This window comes from Colossoma macropomum, unplaced genomic scaffold (assembly GCF_904425465.1).
Source record: "Colossoma macropomum unplaced genomic scaffold, Colossoma_macropomum, whole genome shotgun sequence".
NCBI classification, from domain to species: domain Eukaryota; kingdom Metazoa; phylum Chordata; class Actinopteri; order Characiformes; family Serrasalmidae; genus Colossoma; species Colossoma macropomum.
In genome coordinates this window covers 28,992,484-29,018,301 of record NW_023494791.1, presented here as the reverse complement: position 1 = coordinate 29,018,301, position 25,818 = coordinate 28,992,484, and the positions used below count along the sequence as shown (strand labels likewise).

Here is a 25,818-nt window from a genome sequence, read left to right as displayed (position 1 = left end):
TCTATGCTAGCAATCGGCTCTTGTGGAACTAAAGAATTTTCTGAAACAGGCAAAGCCAATCTAGGCTTTAAAGTTGGGGATCCATCAGTTCCAAGACTGGCCATCACATGAGCCGCAGTTTCAGAGCTTTCCAAAAGACCAGTAGAAGAAAGCTGTGATCTTAAGTGAGCTTCACTCTCACAGACGACTGGCTCTGGGACTAATGGGTTGGTGGATCCATCTCCATGTATATCAGCATCTTCAACACAACAATAAAGGTGGTCAGCATGTTTGCTGTTAGGGGTCAATGCTACAGTATTTTCTCCATCGTGTTCACTACAGCTACACGACAACGGCTGGAGGTGACCATCTAAAGTCAAGTTCTTCATAAGCACAGATATTACAGACATGTTATGTGTATTCTCTATCTCAACCTCTGCTCCAGGGAAGGTTAATGATTTAAATGTCCGATCTCCAGGTTCCTCCACTAACTGACTCTGAGCCACTGAGGTATCTGCACTGGAACAATTTTCAGGGTTAGCATCACTAAAAATAGCATCCAGGTTCTCATCAGGCTGTGTGCAGACAGAGTCATCACCTCTAGAAGCAGATAAATCCATCTCATGATAGTAGGGATGATCAATATGACAGCTGGGGGACTCTAAAAGCTCAGTGTGTTCTTCGGAAATTTCACTTTCATCTCTAAAACTCTGAGAAGGATCTTCCAGTGGTTTGTCTTCAGGCATAATTGAGTCATCTTGCATAATCAAGACATCTACAACTTCAATCTCTCCTCCTGGACAAGTGAAGGACTTAAAGGTGATGTCTGCTTGTTCGTAAGTCAATGACTTCATTTCCTTAGGTGAAACTGCAGAAAAATCTGCATTTTTAAGGCTGGCAGCATGATTTATATAGCAAACCTCATCAGCCCCATTCATCTTTCCATCCTGTATCATACTTGCACAGCTAGGCTCATCAGCCGGGTGAGTACAGTATGGATGGTCAACATGTTCACTGTTGGAAAGCACAGCCACATTATCTTCTGGATATGTTACAGTTGTGTTGTTAAGAGCCTGTGGACCATCTTCCAGCATTAGAGCTCTAAAGAGAACGTTTTCATCTGACATTTCAAATCGTTCTGAAATTTCAACTTCCCCTCCTGCACACAAGAAGGACTTCAATGTGACATTTCCCAAGTGGTCATTCATGCCGTCTGCACCTTCTTCACTTCTGTCTGAAGAAATGCTGGTGATGAAGGTGCAATCAGCTTTTGGACCACAGAAAGGGCCCACGTTTTCAACCTATTTGAAAAGGAGGAGACATAATATGCTAATTAAAATCAGAAAACAAAATTAACAATACAGGGGGAATTAATATCCTAGAAGATATTGATGATCTTCTACAACAAAACAAATCATCACCATAAAAACAAAGCCTTATTAGCATTTTTTTCTAATTGTTTTATATGATTTTAATGTGCCACCTGCCCTTTACATTGTATAATTAATAGAAAAGGTACTCAATAAAGTACTTGAAACATCTTGATGCATTTAAAAGGGCATATCGCCTATAATTTATGTGTATTTAACTTTGTACCTTACATCCACTTTGATGTTTGTGTGGGTTTATGTAACAAAAACAGTTGTAATTCATGACAGTTTTTCAACCTGTCTTCACCTCTTATAATTAAAATATGCTGATTTTATTACTGTGCCATTACGACTGATACATGTAAACATCCTCTATCTCAAGTTCAAAAAGCAGTCCAAGTTGAAAGGTGGCTAAATGTAAATATGCTGGTTTTCATGATATTACAGAACATAATCTACATGGGCAGTGTAGACCAATGACAGTGATATATTTTGAAACTTTAACAATGTTTATATACTACATCTAATCCTTACATAAAAAAGTGAGAAAATTGTTTTTCTATGATGACCCTTTAACATATGTTAAAAGTTAAGAATATGCTTCTTTCTGGTCCTGACAGAGGTTATATGTTTATAAAGAGCAGACATTAACTATCTCAACTTTCTGGATATACCTCTTGTGCAGGGTTCTTGTGACCTAACGATGCAGCTTTGACACCTGCCGTTTTCTGCTGGTGTAAAGCCAATACTTCATTCTGCACATCTCGCAGTGGAGTTCTGTCGGATCTCATCAGAGGCTGCTGTGAATTGAAACAACTGTTAGTTTTCTCCTGCAATGACCAAACGGGCTAAATCATCATATTAGCAGTTCTTTTGATGTCACTAGGTAGATCTGCAATGAAAGTGTATACAAAACCAGTGGACAAACTTACCTGACCTCTAGTAGACATGGCTCTTTGTTAGAGACGTTCTTCTATAAAATTTGGTAAAAGTTAGTATCTTACAAATAGCCAACTTCAAACACCATGAGTTTAAAATGTAGTTTTTAAATTGAGTCTTTTGCAAATAAAAAAAAAAATAAAAAACTTCTTCCAACACCCCACCCCCCATCATAATGATGATTGTGTACATTGTTCAAACAAAAAAAAAAAAAAACATCTCCATTTTACAGATTTTTATTTTTCCACATAATAAAACAGGGCAGTTGTCCTTTACATTATCTGGGGATTTCATGATGAATGGACCAACAGAAATGCTCCAAAACCACCTAGAATAAAACCTCTGTACTTTAATTTACATTAAAAGTTAAGAACGTTTTGCCCTCTTCTGTAAAGTTACCATTTTGCATTTTACACACAAAATGTATTTTACACGCATGTGCATTCAATATCTCTTGTAAAATTAATTGTATTAATAGGGAGTCTTTCCCTTTTGTAAGGCTTTATAACATTGCTGTGAGGCTATGATTGCATTCAGTAGGGGTGGGAATCTCTAGGCACCTCATGATTCGATTACGATTCAGAGGGCTGTGATGCGATTATAAAACGATTATCGATGCATCTTGATACATCTTATTTTTCTATACAGCATTTCTATTTTCTCACTGTCTGAGGACTTGGTAATGTTAAAGCAAAGTATCTGCAATAATCCATAATGAATTTACTTGCAATATCTTTTATTAATAAGTCAAATGGAAGTAATGTGGCAAGTGAACTAGAAGGCTCTCATTCACTGCTCTTGATTGGAGTACATGAGACGCTGCTGCCACTCATCTGCGATAAAATGCGCAGTTACGGTGAAATAAGATCCTGTGGTTATGGATGACCACGCAGCACATGTTACAGCCGTCCTACCCGTTTCAAGTGACTTTATGACTTTGATCTCGTTGTACAGACGGGAGGGGGGCGGGGTCGCTGTGTCAGTGAAATATCTTCGAGACGGGTCGTGTGCAACATAGCGAGAAAGCCCTGTTTCGCAACGACTCCGCAGACTGCAGGTCGCATAGCAGCGATGCGTTATTCGCATTTATAAGCACCGCAGTTGGTTTCCTGGTACGTTAAATCTACAACGAGACTGTCAAACACTAAAAAGTGGCGAAGATGAAATCAGTTTCTCTTTTGAATTGTCCCGTTCTACCTTAAATAGTACCGCATTTACATTCGGCACAATTTAAAGTGGAACAGGGAAATTCGAACAAGAAGCTGGAGAACAAGAAGCGACTTCGGCCTCGTAAAACAGTCGAACGCTGAGACGTTTTACAATAAACTGATCTACTTTTGAAGAAAAGTGTCCTGGTGGAGATGGGAGGAAAGCGGCTGTAGGCGAAGCTTAAAGCAGAGCGAAGTAAATTTTCGTATATATTGTTTAGCCTGTACTAGGAAATTATCACATACTGACACATACTGGACATTAAATGTTGTGGCTGCCAAGGTGGTTTGATTTTTGTTGAAAGGTCAAAATGGCTCTTCTTATCATTTGGGTTGCGACTCCTGACCTAACCTGGCTTTTAATGCAGAGGCTGTCGTCGGATTTCTCGCTCATCCATGTGTGTTTTTGTAATGTGCCGTCACTGTCCGGGCGCTGCACTTTCCGCCTTTTGCGTTCCGTCAACGTTACGTTATAAATTAAATATTTAGAAAATCGATTTTTGACATTTGTGAATCGATTCAGAATCGTTCACGTCCGCATCGCGATGCATCTAAGAATCGATTTTTTCCCGCACCCCTAGCATTCAGGTACAAGAGCATTAGTGAGATCAGTTACTGAAGTTGGATGACAATGGATTAGTCCTAGATCACAAACGCCGCTCCAAAGGTAGTGGATGGAGCTCCATCACTCAACAGAACGCAGTTCAACTGCTCCACAGGCGTTATACACCTCTAGCTGACGGTTGTCGTTGTGCATGTTGACTGTGGGCTCACGCGAGTCCCATCCTATCGGCAATGCTTTTATATGGAGAACGTAGCTGAAGTAGCTAAATTCATTCATTAGAAGGGTCATCTGGCTACTTTTGGACATGTAACGTTAGCTAGCGTAGTAAACCCAAATGTCTTCTCGCTGGCTTACGAGCGAACAGAAATCTTACTGTATCTTACTGTTTAGCAGCTAGTGTTAAACATCATAACAAAGGTAACGTTAGGAATAACTAACGTTACCATGAATGGCTATGTAATATGACTAATCTAACCTAGCTAACGTTACTGCGGCTCCCTGCAGTATTAACTAAAGTCTCACAAAACTACTTAAATATGAATTAAAGTTACGTTAGCTAGCTACAGTTTCTCTTCTTTCTGTATGTATATTAGACTCTGGGCTTCAGTGAGAGTTGGTCATTGTATTAACCTTGCCTGCTCCTAAACCAAATTAATAACGATGTTCTGCTTCATTCTAGAAAGGCTGCCAGACGGATAGCCCAAAGCGCTGAACATGTTTTACTTATATATCCCTACTAAACTCGTCCTGTTGGCCTGCTAACCTAGCCGAATGTCAGGCTTCATTAGCTGCTGTTTATGTACGTTAAAGCTGTGAAAACACACGTATGTATAAACGCCTGCTATTTCACCATTCCAGGTTTTTAAGTCTTACCTTATGGTTTCGGGACGAAATAACTAGTTGTTCCACCTCAGATATTATTTTAGTAGTTAGAATATTTCTGTGTTTTTAGCATCGCTGCTTCAACTGCCGCGTCTGTTCAAACTTAGGCTGTTCTCAGCTCATTGGCCGAAACCACTATAGCGTCACACCGGCCGGGAAAACGTGTCTTCAGCAACAGCGACCTCTTGCGCAGTGAGGCCGTTAATGAAGCTTTTTTTACAACCTTCACACTCTCATTTAATTCACTCTTCACTATTAAACTCCCTTAGAGCTGCTTGATTAAAATGCCAGACGTCTGACAAGCTCCCTCACAGAAAGTTATTACATGAAATGGTTACAAATACGCTGTCTAAGATATCTGACACTGTTTTACCATAGATAAAGACAAAGTTTTGGTCTAAAACGCATTTTAAACATGCAGAGAGTTGCAAGGCATAATAGTCCCCCAGCACAACTCTTTTTTCAGATTTACGATTATTTTACCATTATCAACACTATATACAGAAACTCAAAAGACACGTAGTTTCACTGGTTGTTTTGGATAGTAAATAAAACGGCTAAATGTGCGTTGTAGACATCATATGCCTGGTTCCTGACACCACCTCATTATGTAAACCACTCTGATGGTCTGTTCATTTGGTACACAGAGTGAAAATGTATGGAGGACCAGATTTGCCAAATTAAAAAATAAATAAAATTAAAAAATAAATGGCTCAGTAAATTAATCAATAAATAAAAAAACTAAATAAAGTATATATTGCTTATTGTGATTGTAATTATACACATATTTCCTTTTTCTGCAGTTATATATTTCTCAAATTATTTATTTCTGTATTATTTATTTTGTTTTATTAATGCCATTTTTATCTTTTTTCCATATCTATATTTTTAACAATTGTTCGCTTTATTCTTTGATTCATGTATTAATTTATTTATTTTTTCATCAATTCATTTATTTATTTTTTCATTTATTTATTTCTGTATTTCTTCGTTCATATGATAATGAGGGGGCGTGTTTTTCACGTTCAGGCTTAGCAATCAAGACCAGGAGGAGGAGAGCTGATTAAACTGTTCTTTCACCAGCTCCATAAAGCACTGCACGGACAGACAAACCTGCCGATAAATAACTCTCGATGGCTTCTACAGGCCATATGTGAGAAGGGCGTCCGAATGTCTGAGTGATATGAATTTTGCAGGAAAAGACGATGAACCACCTCCTCCAAAGTTCTGAACACTACGGGGTCGACCTCTGTATCAGCAGAGGCAGCAAAATGGATCAAACTGTCCCCACAGCCTCCACACGAAAGAGTAAATAATCCGGACCTGCATTTTCAGCCAGATCAGCCGAGACTCTCTGATTTCTGACTGTCTGCTGCTGTAAGAAGCCATTATTGTACTGTCTTGTCCTTAGTTACCGCGGAGAGAGCAAGACATGTACAATCGATCCACAGAGTCTGACATCGATCAACCAATAGGAATATTAAGACGCTGTGACATCATTGACTGACAGCCCCTTTATTAGCATAAGGACAAGGAAATACAGAAATAAATAGAGAAATAAATAAATATAGAAATTAATAGTTATGGAAATAAATTAATAAAATAAATTCATAGAAAAACAGAAAAATGTTAATAAAGAAACATAAATACAAAAAAAATAAATAAATACAAAAATTAGTGAGAAGGGTAAATTACTAAACAGACAAATAAATGCAGACATATTAATTTGTGTAAGATTTTAATTATTAATACATTAATTGTTATGTATATTTATTTATTTTTAGATTTATCATTCTACTTCATATATTAATTTACGTCATTTATTTAAGTCATATATTTTTAATTTTATTTATTTTTCATTTTGGCAAATCTGGTCCTCCATAAAAAATGGCGTCCTAAATAATTTTAAACAACAGGTTTTCTGACAGAGGACCAAAATGGACATAGGCTACATTTTAGGGCTCAGTTGTGTTTTAATCCTCAGTGAATACAATGCATTAAATGGCTGCTCTGCAGTGTTGTATTATTCACTAAGTACATTAAATCAATCAATTAATTTCTATTTCTATAGAGTGCCACAGTAAAGTCTGGTGAATTTTCAACACACAAAATATCTGTTCCTTTGACAAATGGTGAAAATGATGGTTTAGACAGAAATGAGAAACACAGTTTGACCAATATGCCAAAATGTCACTCAGAAATGACGCTTCTTTGGTTTTGCACCAGCGCTACGAGGCTAATGTAGCTCGCTAACAAGAAATGGAAGCTTATACCCCACCAATTAGCATTCAATGAACTGTCTGCCTTAAAGAGTCCATTTCACAGAAAAACAGATATCCTCACTTTTTTATACGAATGTGACGTTTCAAAAATGTACCGTTCACTCTCCAGTCCATGCAGTCAAAATATGGAAACTAAGCCGCAATAATAGCCTGTATTAAGTTCGTTGTTTTACGTCACACAAACCAACATGTTTACATATATCCGCCCGCTCCTCAGCCTACAGCAGTTTAGCCACGCCCACGCATACTTAAATTTTAAACACTATTTCAGTCCTGACTACTTTATAACTGAGACACAATACAGGGCAGCAAATCAGAGCAGAGCTCACTTACATATGTATCAGTCTTAAAAGCACAGTAACAAAAACAACCTGTTTAATTCTAAAGGATGAATAAAAGTTGAAAGATGAATTCTGACTGGTTTTGGTACATAACACCCAAACAAACATCATAAGTGGAGAAATACAACGTGCCTGAAAAATGTGGAATATGGGCCCTTAAATCATCACACATTTTCCTCAAACCATGTGGAGTTGTTAGGTAATGTCAAATAGATAGATACATAAGCATATCTAAAACATTAGTACCATCTTGAAGCCTGAATGTTGTCCTTGTTTACTGATCACAGTATATCATACAATGTCAGAAACCACATAAGCAAGTCTGTTTGTGATAACTGACAATTTAGGCATATGGGTGGATTTTAGCTTCCGTTAATTGTTAGCTACATCCGAATCATAGTTTTAGTGCCAAAAAAGAAGCAAACTTTAGACATCAAGCATGTCTTGGCTGATCGACTACATTTAGAGTAAAGGGCAAAGTTATTATAAAACTGGATTTTTGGCCAATCCATAACATGAATATTTCACACTGCTTTTTTCAAGCTCTCATTTCAGAGAGTTTCCAGCAGTTTTATTAAATTTAACATTCCTTTCTCCTCCCAGTCTGAGGTTTTCCAGGACAGGGATGCTGGGTTTCCTACCCTTTGACAGCTGGATCATGGGGATTGAAGCTAGGGTGCAACGGCGGCAGAAAAAAATCTGCCCTTCATTCTCCAGGACATCATCCAGAGCACTAAGAGACATCTTCCTGCCCTTCTGCTTGCGCAGAAACATAGACTTTACTGCCCGAGAAGGCCTGCGGCGTTGCCTTGGGGCTTGCAGGTAAGGCTGAGCCATTGGCCTATAGGAGGCACTGCTCTGGGCCTGCAAAGCGTCCATTAAACTCCTCAGGTCCAATCTCCAGTCTTTAGGAGTGATTAGAGGAGACTTTTCATCTCCAGCCGTCCCCCGACTCTTCTCCAATGCAGCTTTTGAAGCTAGAACAAACAATTTTTTTTGGGCAGTTTCCCGGTTTATCCACAGCTTCTTTGAGTGAGTATTGCTAATGCTAATAGTGTCTGGTTTTGGATTCTGGACCAGAAGAGAGCTTTCATATCCACTTTTGATCTCTATCTCACTCATAACTGTCTTGGATACGGCTTTGGAATCAGGAAGATGTTTCGGTTTTAGCTTTCTTTGGACAGTTTCTTGATTTTTCCACAGCCTTTTCGAGAGGGTTTTGTATGGAAAACGTTTTGTAAACACCTGACTGGTGTCTGTTTGTGGATTCTGGACAAGAGAAGAGCTTTCATCTCCCCTTTTTAGATCTTCCGTTGTCTTAATTTTCTCTGATGCAACTTTGGTTGTACCTTTTGAAACAGGATAGCGTTTTGGTCCCAGTAATCTCTGGATGGTTTCTCGATTCGTCCACAGCTCTTTTGAGAGAGTTTTGTATGGAAGCAGGTTTGTAAACGTGCTAGTGGTGTCTGATTTGAGTGAATTTTTACTGTGGAACAACTTCTGGCTGAGAGGTTTTGTGGTTGAAGGTCTAGACATTGAACGACACCTCTTCATGGCATGTAGTAGCAGCTTTTTTATCACCTGGTTGCCAGTATGATTAGCATAGTCCAATGCAGTTTGACCCATAAGGTCTTGAGCATTAAGGTCAAAGTCCAGAGCCTGAAGAAACATCTGGACAAGACCAAGACGCTGGTACAAAACTGCATAGATAAGAGCGGATCGTCCATAGCTGTCCGTCAACCCCACTTGACCTTTGTTCATCAGCAGCATCCTGGCCACACCCACAGCCCAGTCTTCTCCCTCATGGAGGCAGCAAAGCATCAGCGGTGTTCGACCTTCAGCATCACGTCCGTTCACGTCCACTCCAGATTCAACGAGCCGCCTTATCACTGAGAAATCTCCCTTTAGTAGTGCTTTATGGAGATCCATATTTAATTCTATGGTCATAGAAATCATATTAAATCATATAATTATATACAATTATATTTAATTCTACAACACTTTAATATTTAATCTCATTAATTCTATAAAAAGTAAAGCTAAACATAAAGCATATTTATAATATAAAAATACATTTTAATTCTATAACAATATAATTAATTCTGCAATAATTTGTAATAATCTTATATGTATATATAATTCTGTTATAATATTAAAGGGCAATTTCACAGATTTTTCTGTGCACAGATGCCCTTCAGAGAAATGTCAATGTGTATTCATAACCATTTCATCTAATAACTTTCTGTGAGGGAACTTTTAGAAGCATAAAAACTCTTCAGATCTTTGGTTTCTATCACCACTGCTGTGAACAATAGTCACTGGGTAAGTTTTTCTAGAACCAATGAATTATGCAGAAATTTTGTAAAATCAGTGTAATTTCCCTTTAAATATAATTAAAAATAGATTTGTACAGTGTTAACTAATTAATTAATGTTGTATGTTACTTCATATTTGTATTCACAATCATTGTAGCTGTCTTTGTGTTACTAAAAAGTGCCAAATATAAACTATTACTATATTGTTTATAATACCTAACACATTAAATACAATTTATATGCGCAGCATACAATCTAATGCAACAATCATATGTATACATCTATATTAATAAAGCATGTTTATGATAAATATAATAATTACAAGGATAATACATTGTATTTAAAGACCTTAAGGAGACACAGAGCAACAATTACAAAAAATCACAATTTAAAGGCAGCAATAAGTAAAAACAAACCTTTAGTTTCTAAAACTCTAGTACTAACAACATAAGTTTTAGTTTATGTAAGTTGAGTAGCCATTCAAAGAGAGACTGTAATGCTAGTGTACAAAGTATTTCACCTGCTCTGATTAATCTTCTTGGTGTCAGGTTGAGCTCTTCTTCTGATCTCTTATTCACTTACACATCCAACGATCACTCACACTGTAGAGTGGTGTGTTGTTGCTATAGGAGAGAACAGGGGAGTGGTGCAGGCCATAAATCTCTCATGCATACTTTGTGCCAAACCTCTACAGCAGCGGCTCACTGAAAAACCTAATACCCCCCCCACTTGCCCCAACTGTAGTCCATCAGCCAAACCAAAGTTTGTTTCTTAAGCTTTGCACTGGAGATACAAGGATGCTGTGGCTAATAAGTGATGGAAGCTTATACCCCACCAGTTAGCATCCTGCTAACTGTCCGCCTTAAAGGGTCCATGTCATGAAAATATTTATTTCTTCACTTTCTAAATGAAAGCACTTGATGCAGTATATAACCAGTGTTAAAGTTTCAAAATGTAATGTTTACTTCCCAGTCAATAAATGGACACTAAGCTGCAAAGAGTTTTGTGATGTCACAAAAAACAACATGTACATATCAGGGTTATTATAGCTAACTAAAGCTATTGCTAAAATAAAAACTAGCTGTGAAAAAATGTGCTTGTTAACTGTAATAAAAATAAAAATGACAGTTTTCAAAAACATGAAGACTAAATCAAAACCATGATGTCTACTGCAAAACTAAAAAGAAAAACTTTTAGTTTCTGTGTGTCCAGTGTGTTTTGAAGTGAATACCTTATATTTGGCTGTCTTTAAAAAAGCTGGTGCCAAACAGAACTCAGTCTGCTGCTGTGTTAACTTTACTGTACCCTTGTCAAATAGCTACTATAACAGCTTTCATCATAGTACTTAAAAACTAAAACTGAAACTAAATATAAACTGAAACTAGTACTATGTATGTACTAAAACTATACTATGTATGTTACTATGTTGCAGCCTGTTTACTTTTAAATGAGGCACAATACAGGACACCCATAAGAACAGATCTCATTTGCATATTCAGTCTTAAAGGTACAGTAACAAAAACAAGCTGTGCAATTCTAAAGCTCAAAGAGAGGTTGAAAACGGTCATGTAAAAATGAAATGAAGAGCTAAAGAGATGGCCTAACACAATAGGTTAACTATAAGCATAATTACAAAGTGACCAGGAATTAACCGATCACGTTTTACTTTTCCAATAGGAGGGACCAATTTCATGAGAAGAAAAGGTCACTCAGCCTTCTGAAGGTCCTAGATACATCACTGACTGAATACGAGTGGCAGACAAAGCAATGGGTAAGAAATGGAAAACAGCGGCAGCAGCTCTATACCAGCACTCTCTACTCAAAGACTCACTTTGAAACTGCTACGAGGTCAAATATATGCTAGTATGTCTGTCACAAGCTTCAAGTAAAACACGGAATGTCTTTTAGATGTTCAGCTTTAGCTTCAGATGTCTGTGTTTAATCTAGAACAACCTTAAACAGTGCAGAAATGACATTCTAGTGCCAACAAATTTTATGTTCCACCTTAAACCCTGCAGGAGTTACATTCGGGTGCCTAAATGTGCCAGGATGTAATTGCTGCACCGTTTAAGGTTGAATGAAAAATTCAAATAAAAAGCTAACTTCAGCCTTATCAGAAGGTGTTCATGTCAATTGCTGATGGCAATAACAAATTACTAAAATCCTTTGTGTTCTACCTAGTTTTGACATTTATGGCCCAAATTGAACAACTAGCTCTAATAGTCACGGTTCGCCACTGCCAATGACACTACTTTGATCTAATAAAGAAATTAAATAAAACAAGTATGGCTAGTCTTGGAACTTTTATTCAAAATTTCATACAAAGATTTAGCAACAATTTGCATAACTAGATGAAGAATCTTACACCTTCACAATTTCATGTTTATTGTTTACTGAAATATTTTCAGAAAAGAAAAGCAATGGTGGTTTATTACATGTCTGTTGCATGAAATGTGTACAGAACATTACTGTACGATGCTTAAACATTACATTATCCATTGGATTTAAAAGAACAGTGTAAATGCAACACACCTCTTGTAAAGGCACAACTGCACTTGGTTTTAAAGAGATAGTCTGGCAAAAAAAAATTCATTCGCTTAATTTACCCTTTACTTCAAATGTAGTTGGTCAGTCATGTTTAAAAAAGGACAAAAGTACACACAAAATTTAGGATTCAAGATCACTGCTGCTACTGTTAGCTATGCTCATTTACTTTCAGCCTTGTTTTATACATAACAGTATGTCATACAGTTTCTAAAATCACATAAGCAAGTCTATTTGAGATTACTCAACAACTCAACACGGTTTGAGGTAAGTGTGTGATGATTTAGGCACACAGTTTGCATGATAATTGCTGAACATGAAAACATAACTTATTAGCAACAGCTTCATAGCTCCAGTACAAAACTAAAGAAACAAACTTCAGACATTAAATATGTCAAAGCTGATGAACTTTTTTTGGAATGTTGTGTAAATTCCTTTTTTTTTTGCCAAACTATCACTTTAATACAGAAGTTATAAAAACATAGTAGTACTAACTCTTCTTCTACTTCTGCGTTTGTACGGGCTGGACACGCAGCACCTCCGCAAATCCATCCCCAAACCAGCAGGTAATGTCAGCCGTGTCCAGAGAGAAGTAGAATAGTCGATCACTGCAGCATGTTCTCCGGTACACTGACCGCGGATCAGCCGATAAAATACCGTCAACAGCCTCCACAGCATCATCTGGGCCTTTCAGGAACTGAAACTTTGGCCTTCCTGTGTCTGAATGAACACAAAACATCACAGTATGAAGACCAGAGCTATTCCTCAGCTAGATTTTACTGTTTCAGTGTTTTTGAAAACTCCTCATTCCATCACTGAGGGCTGCAGCTAATGATTACTTCAATAATGGATGAATCTATCAACGTATTCAATGAATCACCTAATTTAAATATTCTGCCTTCCTCAGTTCCTCTCCCTTTACTTCTTTCCCCATTTAAATGTCTGTCTGTGCAAAAACTGTTTTTTTGTTTTATGGCACAGCAAAACAATAGTCCATATTGCCCCCTACACTTCCAAACTGCATCGCATACTGGCTGTAACCAAAACTGAAGGCAGTCTCGATGCCTTGCTGCCTGTGCTGTCTCATAAGTCAGTGCCTTTGAGGGCAGCGTTGTGATGAAGGTACCTGCAACTGAACTGCATTTGAGACGCGCTCCGAAGGCAGCGACACATCATGTCATTGCCAGGATGTGACAGCTCACTGCTAGCTGTTCGCATTAGACATCAGCATCTTTTACGCAGCAAAAAGTCTTTTAAGAAGGCTAGCATACTCAACTTTTTATAACCATACAGAAACCAGTCTCTCTCCTCCACTGTGTCAGCACTGGTGTTTTCTTTTTAATTGAATTAATAGAAGCCATATCATCCCCTACACTTCCTGTAGTGTATTACAATCTGTCAGAATAGCTGTGTGGATCATATGAACATTACAGAGCATTATAGAGTGCTCTTTAAAAGTAAATTATGCATCAACAGAAAAAAAAACATGTAGACCTTTTTGTTTTTAAAAACAACATTATTAAATCAACTGTCACTACAGCTGTTTTTTTCAATGACAAAAATTACTGTAAGGTATAACAGCAGAACTATTTGGAATCCATTACTTTGAGTAATGTCTGTTATTTAAGTACATTCACACAAGCGCTATTTGTCGATCTTTGTGATTGCACTCTGCTCATTTCATAATCATTTTCCTTTTTCATTTTGTTTTTTTTACCACTTTCTTGTGTATTTTCAATTTATTATTTGACTCATATAACTAATGCCATAAAACATCCATATTTATTGAAACATTGATATTTATTTATCTACGTTATCATACTATAACAAAGTCAAAATGCAACACTATTTAAAGGGCGCATATAATGGAAAACCACATTTTCTTTGCTTTTGTGAAGTAAAAGAGTTTGATGCAGTGTGCAATCCTTGTTCAAATTTCAAAGCATACCATTCCTTCCCCGAGTCCATATGGAAACTAAGCTGCAAAACAGCCCATTTTTTAAATTTAGTGTTTCTTTTATGTCACAAAAACCAACACATCTACATATATATAGCCATTTAGTCTACAGCATTTTAGCACTGGCCATTCACAACTATAGTTATTAGAAGGGTTTCAGCTTGGACTGCTCTTTGAATAAGGCGCATTGCAGGACAGCCAATAAGAACAGAGCCCATTTACATATACCAGTCTTCAAGGAACAGTAACAAAAACAGCCTGTTTAATTCCAAGGGTTGAAAAAAGAGGTTGGAAAATGTTAATGTAAAAATGAATTACGACTTTTTCATGACATCATAAGTTATGACATCATAAGTGGACCTCAGATGAAAGAATTAAAAACAAAAATATATGATATGCTTTTAAGGTAAACTAGTTTTCCATGAAATCACTGCTGAGAACTTCATAGAATTAAATAAATTTAAACATTGCTCCCACATTGTTGACACCCATGAAAAAAATAGTATTTCAGTTGTAGTATAGTATTAGGACACACAATCCTTTGTGTGATTGTGTGTGTTTGAGAGAGAGAGACAGAGACAGAGAGAGAGAGAAGGATACCTTTGCTCTCCGGAGGCTGAAACTCTCTGAGCTCTTTCTCAGCAGTTGGTGTGAATCTGACACTCAGCTTGGCCACTGGCGGATTTCTAATCCAGGCAGCAATGCTGCTATAGGAATCTGCTCCGTAACACAGCCTGAACACAATAACAATGACATCACAATCTACACTCTGTCTAGACAGCTCTTCTAATGAGTTTAGCAAGCTGCTTTAAGGTGTACCTATTGTTGACACAGGTGATGGAGATTATGTCCTGTCGTATTGACTACTTTTATTAAATACGTTATTTGACTGTTAGATTGTATTTTGATTTTTTTGGTTTGTTTGACCTATATTTGAGCTAGTCACAGCAAGCTCAGCTACCTAGCTATAGGTAGCTGAGTTGATTTGAGCTGCTGGTTTGAGAAACTTGTCAACCACAGGTCAAAATGTCCCTTTTTGGGTAAACAGGAGATTCCTTAGGCAACTTTGGGACAGGCAAAAAGGTTACTGGCTTAGGCACCATGGTCCAATGGATGAAGAACTGGCATAACAGGGGTTAATTATGGGGGCACATGCAGTTAAGCCGTAGCTCGGATCAAGATGAATGGCGAGAGTAAGGCCGTATAAGAGAACACTTAGGACTTTCTGAGCAAAGTGTGAGTTATGCACTGGTCTTTTGAAGCTTTATTCATTTATCTTTTCCTTTTATTTTGAATCTGTTCATCCCTTTTAAACATTTGACTAAAGATTTATTTGAGATACTTATTATTTCTTTTCAGATTTATAAAAACTGTTTTTGTCTGGATAAATCTGGCAAAGGCTTCTTTGGACTGCTTTGATTTATTTTCTGGACAGCAAAGATTCTTACACAGGAGTTCAGTTGTGCACACACAACTTGCATAATCTCCGTAGAAAAGCACTGGTAATAGAACAGGAAAATAAAGAAAAAAGAACTTGTCAGACATCAGAACTAGTCAGATATGGAAGTTTTTTTTTAAATGAATGTCTAAGGAGAAACATGTTTGGCATTATGCACCAGGAATTATACTGTTGGGCCATGATTGCTTGAGTGCACCATTCCGCCCACCTGGTACACCTCTCAGACCTACCTTGAAGTGCTTTCTCTCTCAGGTTCAGGTTCGGTGGGCCTCCTATCAGCCAAAGTCTCAACACACAGCTCCCCCTGCTGGAGGTACTCTCTCACCTCTGCTAGCACTTTGCTAAAGGCACTGTCAGAATGCTCTGACAGACTGCCCGAAGCAGAAAACTTCATTTTTGGGTCAAGCTCTGATGATGAATCCCCCAAGCACTGCAGCCCCTCAGGCTCTGCTTCTGTTTCTGAGTCCACAGAGTCTTCTGTCTGCTCATACTGAACATTCATGTTTGTTTGTGTTGATGGAGAGTCATAGTCTGGGATGTAAGGTTTAATATCCAGCACCGGAGTCCCAGCGATCAGGTCCACACCGGACAGGTGGAGGGTGTCACCTGTAACACAGCAGAACACATATTAGTTAAATTTACTTAAAAGAATGTATCCAGTTTCCCCTTTACTCCAAATGTAGCAACTCAGCTAAGACATCTGACGTTTGTTTCTTTAATTTTAAACTGGAGCCATAAGGCTAATATAGCTAACAAGCAATAGAAGCTTATACCCAAACAATTAACATCTGTCATTGTATGACAGACTGTTGTTGTATGAAACCTGAGCTCTATCTAGGGCTGAAATAATGTGCAATTTTGAAAAATCGATAAACCAGGACAAAATGATCAATAAATATAAGTATTTTCATTATTTACAACTACAGGTTTATTATAGTTAAATAGTCAGTATATCCAGGACAGTTTCCATTTGTGCCTGAGGGGGGGCAACAAAGGGCCTTAAGGCCTTTTCATAACAAGTCCAAGTTTTACAGCTGCATGCAAAGTTTTAAAGTATCTTATCAGAGATCAGTCTTTCACAAAGACTAGTTTTTCCTAATTACAAACAAAACAATTTAATATAAGTGAGCATTATAAGCTAGAGGAGTTTGCTAGAAGGAAAACATGAACTGGAAAAGGCTTTGTGATAGGACAAAGAAAAACCAGTCACACCGCATATACCAGCAACGCAACACAAAAACACGAGGAAAGAGCAGCTGTAGTGATTTCATAAAAAGGAGCTGTTCTGCCACACTCTGGATGGTGAGCCTGCAGAGAGACTCCATTTTACACAATAGAACTATTCAGGAAAACACAGCCACAGGCGATTAGTACAGTACAGTCTGTAATTAATCAGACAGTGACACACTTTCACTGTTTTGGCTCTGAACTCTCACACATTAGATTTGAAATGAAATGAAACCATAATATGCAGAATGTTCATCTTTACGAGCATTTACATCTATACTGGGTGACCTGGGTGAACCACACAGGAATCACAGTTCCTTTAAACGGCCCATATAGTACATTGGTCTTGCATTCTATTTTTCCTTGTTTGTGTGGGTTTATTTACCAATTCATGTTTACATGACCATCCCTTAGAATTAAACTGGCTGGTTTTGTTGCTTTGCCTTTAAGACTAATATATGTAAATAAACTCTGTTCTAAATGGCTGCCTGTATTGTGCCTCATTCAAAAATGATCCTACATTTTTCTTTTTAAATTTTTTTTTCATTTAATTATTTGCATTTTAACATTAACTGCTAGATACTGAAAGCAGAGGGGCGGCCACAAGTCATTTGGGCTTACCCAGATTGATCACTGGCCTACTCAATCAAATGGGGGAAAATATTTATTAGTTTTTTAAGATAATGAAATTTGATTTGTGTTCCCTGTGCATTGTTGCTATATTTTAGCCAAAATCAAAATCACTATGCAGCATTCCCTCCTCCAATCACTGCTTAACAACCGTTGCAATCCGCCGCCGCCTCAAGTCATGTCCATACAGTGTGAGGACACTAAGGTCAAAGTGACTTTGTGACTTCTTCAGATGTACAGGTATGCAGCACACATACTATAGGCTAACATACAAAATAGCTATGATATAAATGTGAACGTTTCTGAGAGTAATTAACAGATTACGCTTGTAAAACTCAAATCCCATGATTTGTTTTTTGGAACACTCGTAACACTGCTAGTTCAGTCAGCGAACTTTAGTCTAGCTCCAGTAGCTGCTCACTTTAGGCCAAAGTGAAAAGCTCCTTAGCTACCTATATTAACGATCGAATGAGAAAATAATGGTAGTTCAAAGTTACCAAAACTACAATGAGCATGAGAAAGTTCATAATTACCTTGTTTATTGATGCTATGCTATCATTCAACTACATATCTATTAAATGCAACTGAACTTGAGTGTGAAAGATTCTATTAAGTCTAATCCTCACCCTAACTTTAAAACTAAATGTACTCCTAAACTTTGCCCTAATGGTGCTGATAATCAACTATCACCAGAAAGTTTGTTAATAAATTATGTATCTGTAGATCATCTATAAGGGACAATCAAAGTAAAGTGTGACCATATTTTTAATGTATGCTTTTACAGTAATCAGTGAGGACCAATAAGCAAGAGAGAAAAAGAGACAAGCAGAGAGACAGAGCAAGGTAAATGAAATAAAATCAGTGTAAATGCTTCACCTGATCTAATATAGGCTTCAACATGCATTTTCAGCTGTATTTTACTTAGAAAATGTCTTTCATGCTGTAGTGTACGATGGTTACGTTTAGGTTTTTAAGTTTGCTGTGCTGTTTTTCCTCGTCTTTGTACATCACAGCTGTCTTGTTTAATAACGATTATCTCATCTTCTTTGGGCACAAGTTGTACCTGTGGTGAGCAGATGCATGCTTTATAGTGAAGGGAAGTGTTGGTTGGGTTTATGTGAATTCAGCATTCTGGTTCATGTCAGTTGACAGTGTTGTTAGTGTTTTGTATCACGGTGGAAGCATTGAAAAAGGTATAATAGTGACTTCACTGCTGCCATCAATAGGCTAAAGACTGATGTAATGACACTGTGGTTTGGCCTACCCACTTTTTCCCAGGCCTACCCAAAAAATTACTTCTGTCTGCGCCAATGGCTGAAACAACAAGACTGAATTGTTGTAGGAATGGCAGTCATATAGAAATGCATTCATGGTTGTGACATCATAGCCATGATGACTTCCAAAGGGCTGTTTTTGTAGACTGGTTTTAGTTTAGCTTAATTTTTATGGACTGAGGAATAAAAGGTATGTTTTGACACTTAAACAATGTTTCCACAGTATATCAAACTCTTATATCAATTTTTTCTGAAAGTCAGAGTTTTCCATGATATGACTCTTTTATAATAAACTACCATGGGGAAGAAAAGGGCCCTGACCTGTGATGCTCTCCAGCTTGGCAAGAGAGAGGCCGATGGCATTGGGTCGATGGGGGCTGCGGGTGGAGTACACTCCCACCTTTTGACCGTTCAGCCGAGGAGGCTTCACCTTGGCTTTGTAGCTCATGTGGCCGTTCTTATGGAAAAGGAAAATTAGCCTGTGAAGGAAAAAGAGCAACAAATATACATCATTAGCACACTGGCCTTTGTATCTATGCTAGACCACACAAATTTACGCTGACAGGCCACTTCATTAAGTACACAACCTTGTATCTGCACTAATTATCCATTTTATCAGCTCCACTTACCATATAACCATTTGCAGCTATACAATTACAGACTGTAGTCCATCTGTTTCTCAGCATAATTCATTAGCCCCTTTCACCCTGTTCTTCAGACACAGACAATGTTTTTAAACATTGTGTCCGCCTACTGTCAACTCAATTAGGCACACCCACCTTGTTGGCCCATCTTGTATCTGTAAAGTCAGAGACGATAGCTCATCTGTTGCTGCACAGTTTGTGTTAGTCATCCTCTTGTCCTTCATCTGTGGTCACAGGACACTGCCCACAGGACACGATCGGCTAGATATATTTGATTGTTAGACTATTCTCAGTCCAGCAGTGACACTGAGGTGTTAAAAACTCCAGCAGCACTGCTGTGTCTGATCCACTCAGACCAGCGCAACACACACTAACACACCACCACCACGTCAGTGTCACTGCAGTGCTGAGAATGATTCACCACCCAAATAATACCTGAGGATTACCATTGAAAAGTAAAAGCGGGCAAATTAAGGAAATGTATGTAAATGGACTTGATAAAATGGACAATGAGTCAAGATACAAACAGCCTTGCTTACATGGTTTCTGAGATTGTTTGACATACTGTTATCTATAAAAATGGACAAAAGTACAGGCCTGCAGATGGCCACTGCAACTGTTTGTACTTTGATCCATGTTTACAAATAACAGTATGTCACACTGCATCAGAAACCATATAATCAAGTCTGTTTGAGATTAATTAACAACTCGATACAGTCTGGGATGAACGTGAGATGACCAAACATGTTTTGGCCGACTGACTACAGTTGGGGTAAGGGGGAAAACTGCCGCTTTAACAGTCATGGTATGATACACACCAGACGTGGGAGTAGTGTTCCAGGCCAGCCAGTGCGTGGTCAGGGTTATTGAAGACTGATGGCTGGATCTGCAGACTGGCACGGGATGACATGCAGATCGCAGGCTGTCGGGGGGTTCCGTTCTTCTTGGAAAAGCATGAACTGATGTAGCCAATGGGGACAGTCTGAATATGACCTGAGATGGAAAAAAAGATGCTATGAGTAAAAGTTAACAACTTTGGAACTTTACAGTGCAAGTTATGACCCGTTCAAGGGCAGGACCTCAGACAGCTGGTTAGGGGTGCAAGGTTTTAACAATGAAAAAATCTATGATCTCAAAAAGATTCAATTTGATTATGATTCTTTAAGGAATGATTCAGTTCATTGTGAAATCTCAAATTTCACCATTATTCAATTATTTTGGTACAATATTTTAAAAAATAAATTAAGACATAAATGTACCTGGAGGAACTATTTACAAAGTTGTGCAATAAACACCATAAACCAATATACAACATATCATTTTTTCTTATGTCTGTATACCACTACCAGAATATATAAAACAGATGTATGAAAACAGCCAAGGAATTTTATTTTAGCCAAAAAATAAGCACAAAACGAAAGCAGTTGAATCGCAACTTTAACTAAATTAAATTTTTACTCATATTACACACTAATTTACACTATATGTACAAAAGTGTGTAGACACCTGCTTATCCAGCATTTCTTCTGACATTAAGGGTATTAATACGGAGTTTGTCCCCCTTTGCTGCAGTAACAACCTCTGCTCTTCTGTGAAGGCTTTATACTAGATGTTGGAACATGAGCTGTGAGTCAGTACTGACGTTAGTTGATTCTTTATATCACAAATGCAAGTCATCCCAAAGACATTGAACGGAGCTCTATCACTCCAAAGAACACAGTTTAACTGCTTCAAAGCCCAAAGCTAGGGGGGCTTTATACACTTCTAGCCGACGCCTGGCACTGGGCATGGTGGTTTTTGGCTTTTATGTGCGTGTTCCACAGCCTCACATTCTTGTTGTGTGTGCACACAGCCACTGTATTATAATGGACTCTCATGCATTTTACACCCCTAGATGTTACCGTTCCTGTTCCTCACCTTTCTCTAATGAGAACTCTGCCCCTTGTTGTAGATCCTTTTCTGCTGTCTTCTTCACCTTATGTTTCCCCTGCCTCCAGGCACCCAGCTCAGACTGCAGGGAGGCCATGTGCTTTCTGTGGGCCCGAACAGCACTCTCTAAATGCTGCCTGTGGAAATACAACATGGAACAGCTGCTGCAGGGAAGACCATGGGACAATTCTAGTCTGTGCATTATGAAGATGATATTGTTGGTTTGCGTTATTTTCCCCACCCACTGGTGCAAACTGACATAATAAAAAATCAGAAGACGTTTTAGAGGATCTTGATCGTGGAGATCTACCACCCTGGAGGTTGCAGATCCATCTCGAATACTGGGCTTGTTTGAGATGAACTGTGCCCTGGCAGCAAGCAAGAGTAGCCAGTTGCAGTTGGGAAGAGAGCTGTCAAGCTGTACAGTTTTACCTGCAGCTTCTCCATCTTAGCCGGCAGCTCTCATTGCGATACATTTCTTTAAGGATTTGGAAATTTAACTGAAAGAAATTTAATAATAAATAATAATCACAAACATTACACATTTAAATGGATCAGGTGTGTTAGATTACAGTTAAAGCTAAACAGGGTGTTAGATCTCCAGAACCGGGATTGGGCACTCCTGTTTCAGAGGCTGGCAAGTTATTAAGTTTTGATGGAAGATTACAGGAAACAAGAATGTTGTCTTTGAAATGATATCACTGTTGTCTCCATTTCTTTTTCTCGTTTTTCAGTTTTTGGCATAATTTGAAAATGCCTCTTGTCCTTTTACATTGTGTAAATTTCATGATGACTGGACCAAATGAAATAGCCCAAAATTACTCAAAAAAGTCTGGTTATACTGACTTACATTAAAAGTAAAGTATGTTTTTTCCTTCTCCTGTAAAGTTACCATTTTGGAGATTGATAACGAGGTTTTGTTCCGACAGCAGCGATATGATGAATTGTGCTTAATAAGACCAGAGACTAACAAGGTAAAAAAGGTCAGATTTGACTCCAGGTTTTGACTCAAGAGTTTAAAGATATATTTAAAAAATAAAATTACATTTTGTCATTTGTAATTGATGTTCTTGTGTATTAATAACAGCACTGTTGCAAAGTGTTAAATGCTGTGTACACTTACTGTCTTAAACCAATCAGCCACTTTCTTAAACGTACCTACCATACAGATGTTCAGTTAAAGACTTTTGCTGCATTTAAGTACTTGTCTGAAGGTTGTACATATCAACTGCTTAACTAGTAAGTACGACTTCACTCCATCAGGTGCTTGTTGAAAGATACACCCATCACACAGGGAAAGAAAGCAAGGAATGCATCAGATATCCTTTTTTCCCCATTCACCATCAAATTTATCATTTTTTGCAAGATGATGAAAGGTTAAACATCTCATGAACTCGTGGATCATCTGGAATCCCCAGATTCCACATTTAAATACATAAATACTACTTTGTTGATTAATTACAATTTCCAAGTAGGAAAAGCTTCTGACACCACTCAAACACAGCTTCCCAGCTTTGGACACCACTCAAACACATGCTGTCTCTTTTCTCATATGCAATTTGTTTCAGTCATCTTGTACCCCGGTGGATTTCAACTCCAGTCCTGAGGATTCACTGACCTGCAAAAAGCTTCATAATTACCTGACGAGCTGGATCAAGTGTTGGGGCAGGGAATAGTCAAAACTGTGCAGGGTTGAAAACCACTGCTCTAACCTACAGGTCCTAGAGTACTCCTAATCCTGCACATTTTTGTGTGTTTCAACTTTATCACATGCACTTCTACTTGGGAATAGCTTGTTAATGAACTGGGCTGGGTTTCCCAAAAGCATCTTAGCACAAGGAAGGTTGTTAAATGGTTGACCATCTCTACCAGTTAAGATAAACATAGAGTGGAATTCCACCAGTTTTTAAAAATTGCTGCATAATTCAGTCGTTGAGATGTAAACAAAGTGATTGAGAATGGTTTGATGTAAAATGCTTTGTTCTGGAGAAACTTAGATCAACTCAGATTCCTTTACAATGACGGTAATAGGAACCAGGGGTGTCTACAATACAAATACAGCCTTCATATTTACTTATTGATTTTTATTTATCCAAACAACCTTTGAACCTACATGTGTCTTCCAAGTTTATTAGTATATGTAATTTTGGTAATGGTAAAATCTGAAAAAAAGGTTTTCTCTGGGGACTATTATAACGCAGTAACGCTTTCATGTAAAGACTTTGTTTGAGGGTGATTTTAGTAGTATTACAAAATCTGTGTAATTCTCCTGTTAACTTTAATTAACTTAAATCTCCTTTTTTGGGAAACTGGGCCCAGATGTGGTGGAAGCAGAGAAAACAGGCACGAAAAACAAGGGGTGATCTAGGACAGGGGTTGGAAATTCATTGCTCTAATCCTTCATCAATGGTCAGTTTCTGAAAACCGTTGACTGGCTGAATATTTTTGAGTGGTGGACCAGGTGGACCACTTTCAGCCTACACATCAGCACCACTGTGCCGGTTGCTCTCATACCAGTGCTACGACCATGTCACTGTCACTGCTGTGCTGAGAATGGGCCACCACAGCGGCCACGCCATCAGAAACTTGCCCTTAATGGACTGGTCAGAGGAGTGGGCTGATAAATTATACTGCAACAGACGGGCTACAGTCTGTAACTACAGACCTATATAGTGTACAAGGCAGGTATTTCTGATAAAATGGCCAGTGAATGTTAGTATTTCATGGGGTTGTTTCTGTTATTTTGTCCACCCTCTGTGCGTATGTGTGTGTGTAAATGTAGCTACATTCCCTACCTGAGGTTCTTTATCTCTTTCCTCATCACTGTAACCTGCTGGCTGAGTTTGTGGATCTGCTCGTTACAGCTGCATGGAGCCATTAGACGGCTTTAACGATGAGAGATTTAACTGTGAGCTTTTAAAAGTAAAGTATTTTAAATATAAAGTGTGGGAGACGTCTAAACTGAAACCTGGAATCCTCGCTGTGTCCTCTCCACTGCGCATGCGCAGCGCGGCCACGTGCTGATGGACTCAAATTTGTTGGACAACCAAAAACTTGCACATGGTGATTTGGACTTACAGTTCAACTAAACTGCACATTTTACAATTTTTACTGCTTAACACACCTGATTCAACTAAAATGGCCCACTAACAAACCCTTCACGAGGTTAAAATTAGGATGATAGGAGGTGAAAACTGTAAAATGTCAATATTTTCAGTGTTAATATAGTAAAACACTGATAAAAATAGATGACGTTCTTTTTTTTGATTCCATATCCACCAACATTAGCATATAACATAGCACAACGTTAATGTTTTTAAAAAATGACATATATATGATGTAGAACATGCTCTCGATGCTGGCATCTTTATAATATATACATTAAATACATATTGAAACTTTCTTTACACTTTAAGTCTAAATGGAGTATAAAGTCTTTAAAAGGCTGACATTTTTCAAAAAAATCACCTAGCTCAGCTTGTATATAAGTATACAGTAAAAGAATAAAAGAGGTAAAGACATGAGAGATATGATGGAATGGTGGAAAGGTTCATTCAGGTAGATAGAACTTTTTTTTACCATGCATGCAAAGGCTTCATTGAGTGGTTATGGTTTTATATAGCACCATTATTTTTACTAAGGAACCTTTGAAGGACCATCTTTTTTAAGATGTACCTTTTTAAAGGGACTTCATGACGCATGCATAAGCATTGAATAGCATATTCAAAGTATTTATGAACAGCATGTCAGTTTTGCAAGATGACATTAGATATGTATGAAATAAACAACACTGTTTAAACCTTAGGGGCTTTAAACTAAAAGGGCAGACATTTGTTTTAGAATGTGTTGCTCTTAAACAGGCTTCTATCTTATGAGTTAAGTTACATGAGTATAATACTTCATAAGTGTTATGAATTAAGTTAGTTTAAGGCCTCTTAACAGTGTCATAGTCAAAACCCAGACCTGGACACATCTAGTCTAAGTCAAGACCAAGACACTGTAGAGACACTGTAGAGTCCAAGAGTGGTTGAGTCCAAGACTGAGATCAGAAGTGGCTGAGACAAGACAGAGACCAAGAGTCCAACTTTAGTCTAACGTTGCACTGTATCTTTTGGAAGCAAATGATAGTTAATGTCTGTCCCTTCTTCTCTAAAACTTTGTTAGAATCACCACCTAAAGTCAATTAAATATAAACCAAACAACAAGCATTTTTATTATTAAATGAAAAGTAGTAATAATAATATTCAGATTTATTCAGATATTTGAATTTTGA

The 25,818-nt window shown here is 37.9% G+C and overlaps 1 protein-coding gene and 1 long non-coding RNA gene across 2 annotated transcripts; both read right to left on the bottom strand.

Annotated features, from left to right (window-relative positions):
• Nucleotides 1-1,174: 1,174 nt before the first annotated feature.
• LOC118810768 lies at nt 1,175-5,136 on the bottom strand. The gene is made up of 4 exons (XR_005007444.1): nt 4,935-5,136; nt 2,282-2,322; nt 2,024-2,149; nt 1,175-1,280 (listed from the first exon to the last, which is right to left on the bottom strand). It is a non-coding gene; the product is annotated as an uncharacterized LOC118810768 (long non-coding RNA).
• A 7,035-nt stretch (nt 5,137-12,171) lies between these two features.
• On the bottom strand, nt 12,172-24,891 carry trmo (tRNA methyltransferase O). Its single transcript, XM_036574800.1, has 7 exons — nt 24,341-24,891; nt 21,534-21,682; nt 20,435-20,609; nt 19,294-19,451; nt 16,072-16,447; nt 14,983-15,116; nt 12,172-13,145 (listed from the first exon to the last, which is right to left on the bottom strand). Exons 1-7 carry the CDS (start codon nt 24,421-24,423, stop codon nt 12,928-12,930), a joined length of 1,293 nt encoding a protein of 430 aa, XP_036430693.1. The 5' UTR covers nt 24,424-24,891; the 3' UTR covers nt 12,172-12,927.
• Between the last annotated feature and the right edge of the window lie 927 nt (nt 24,892-25,818).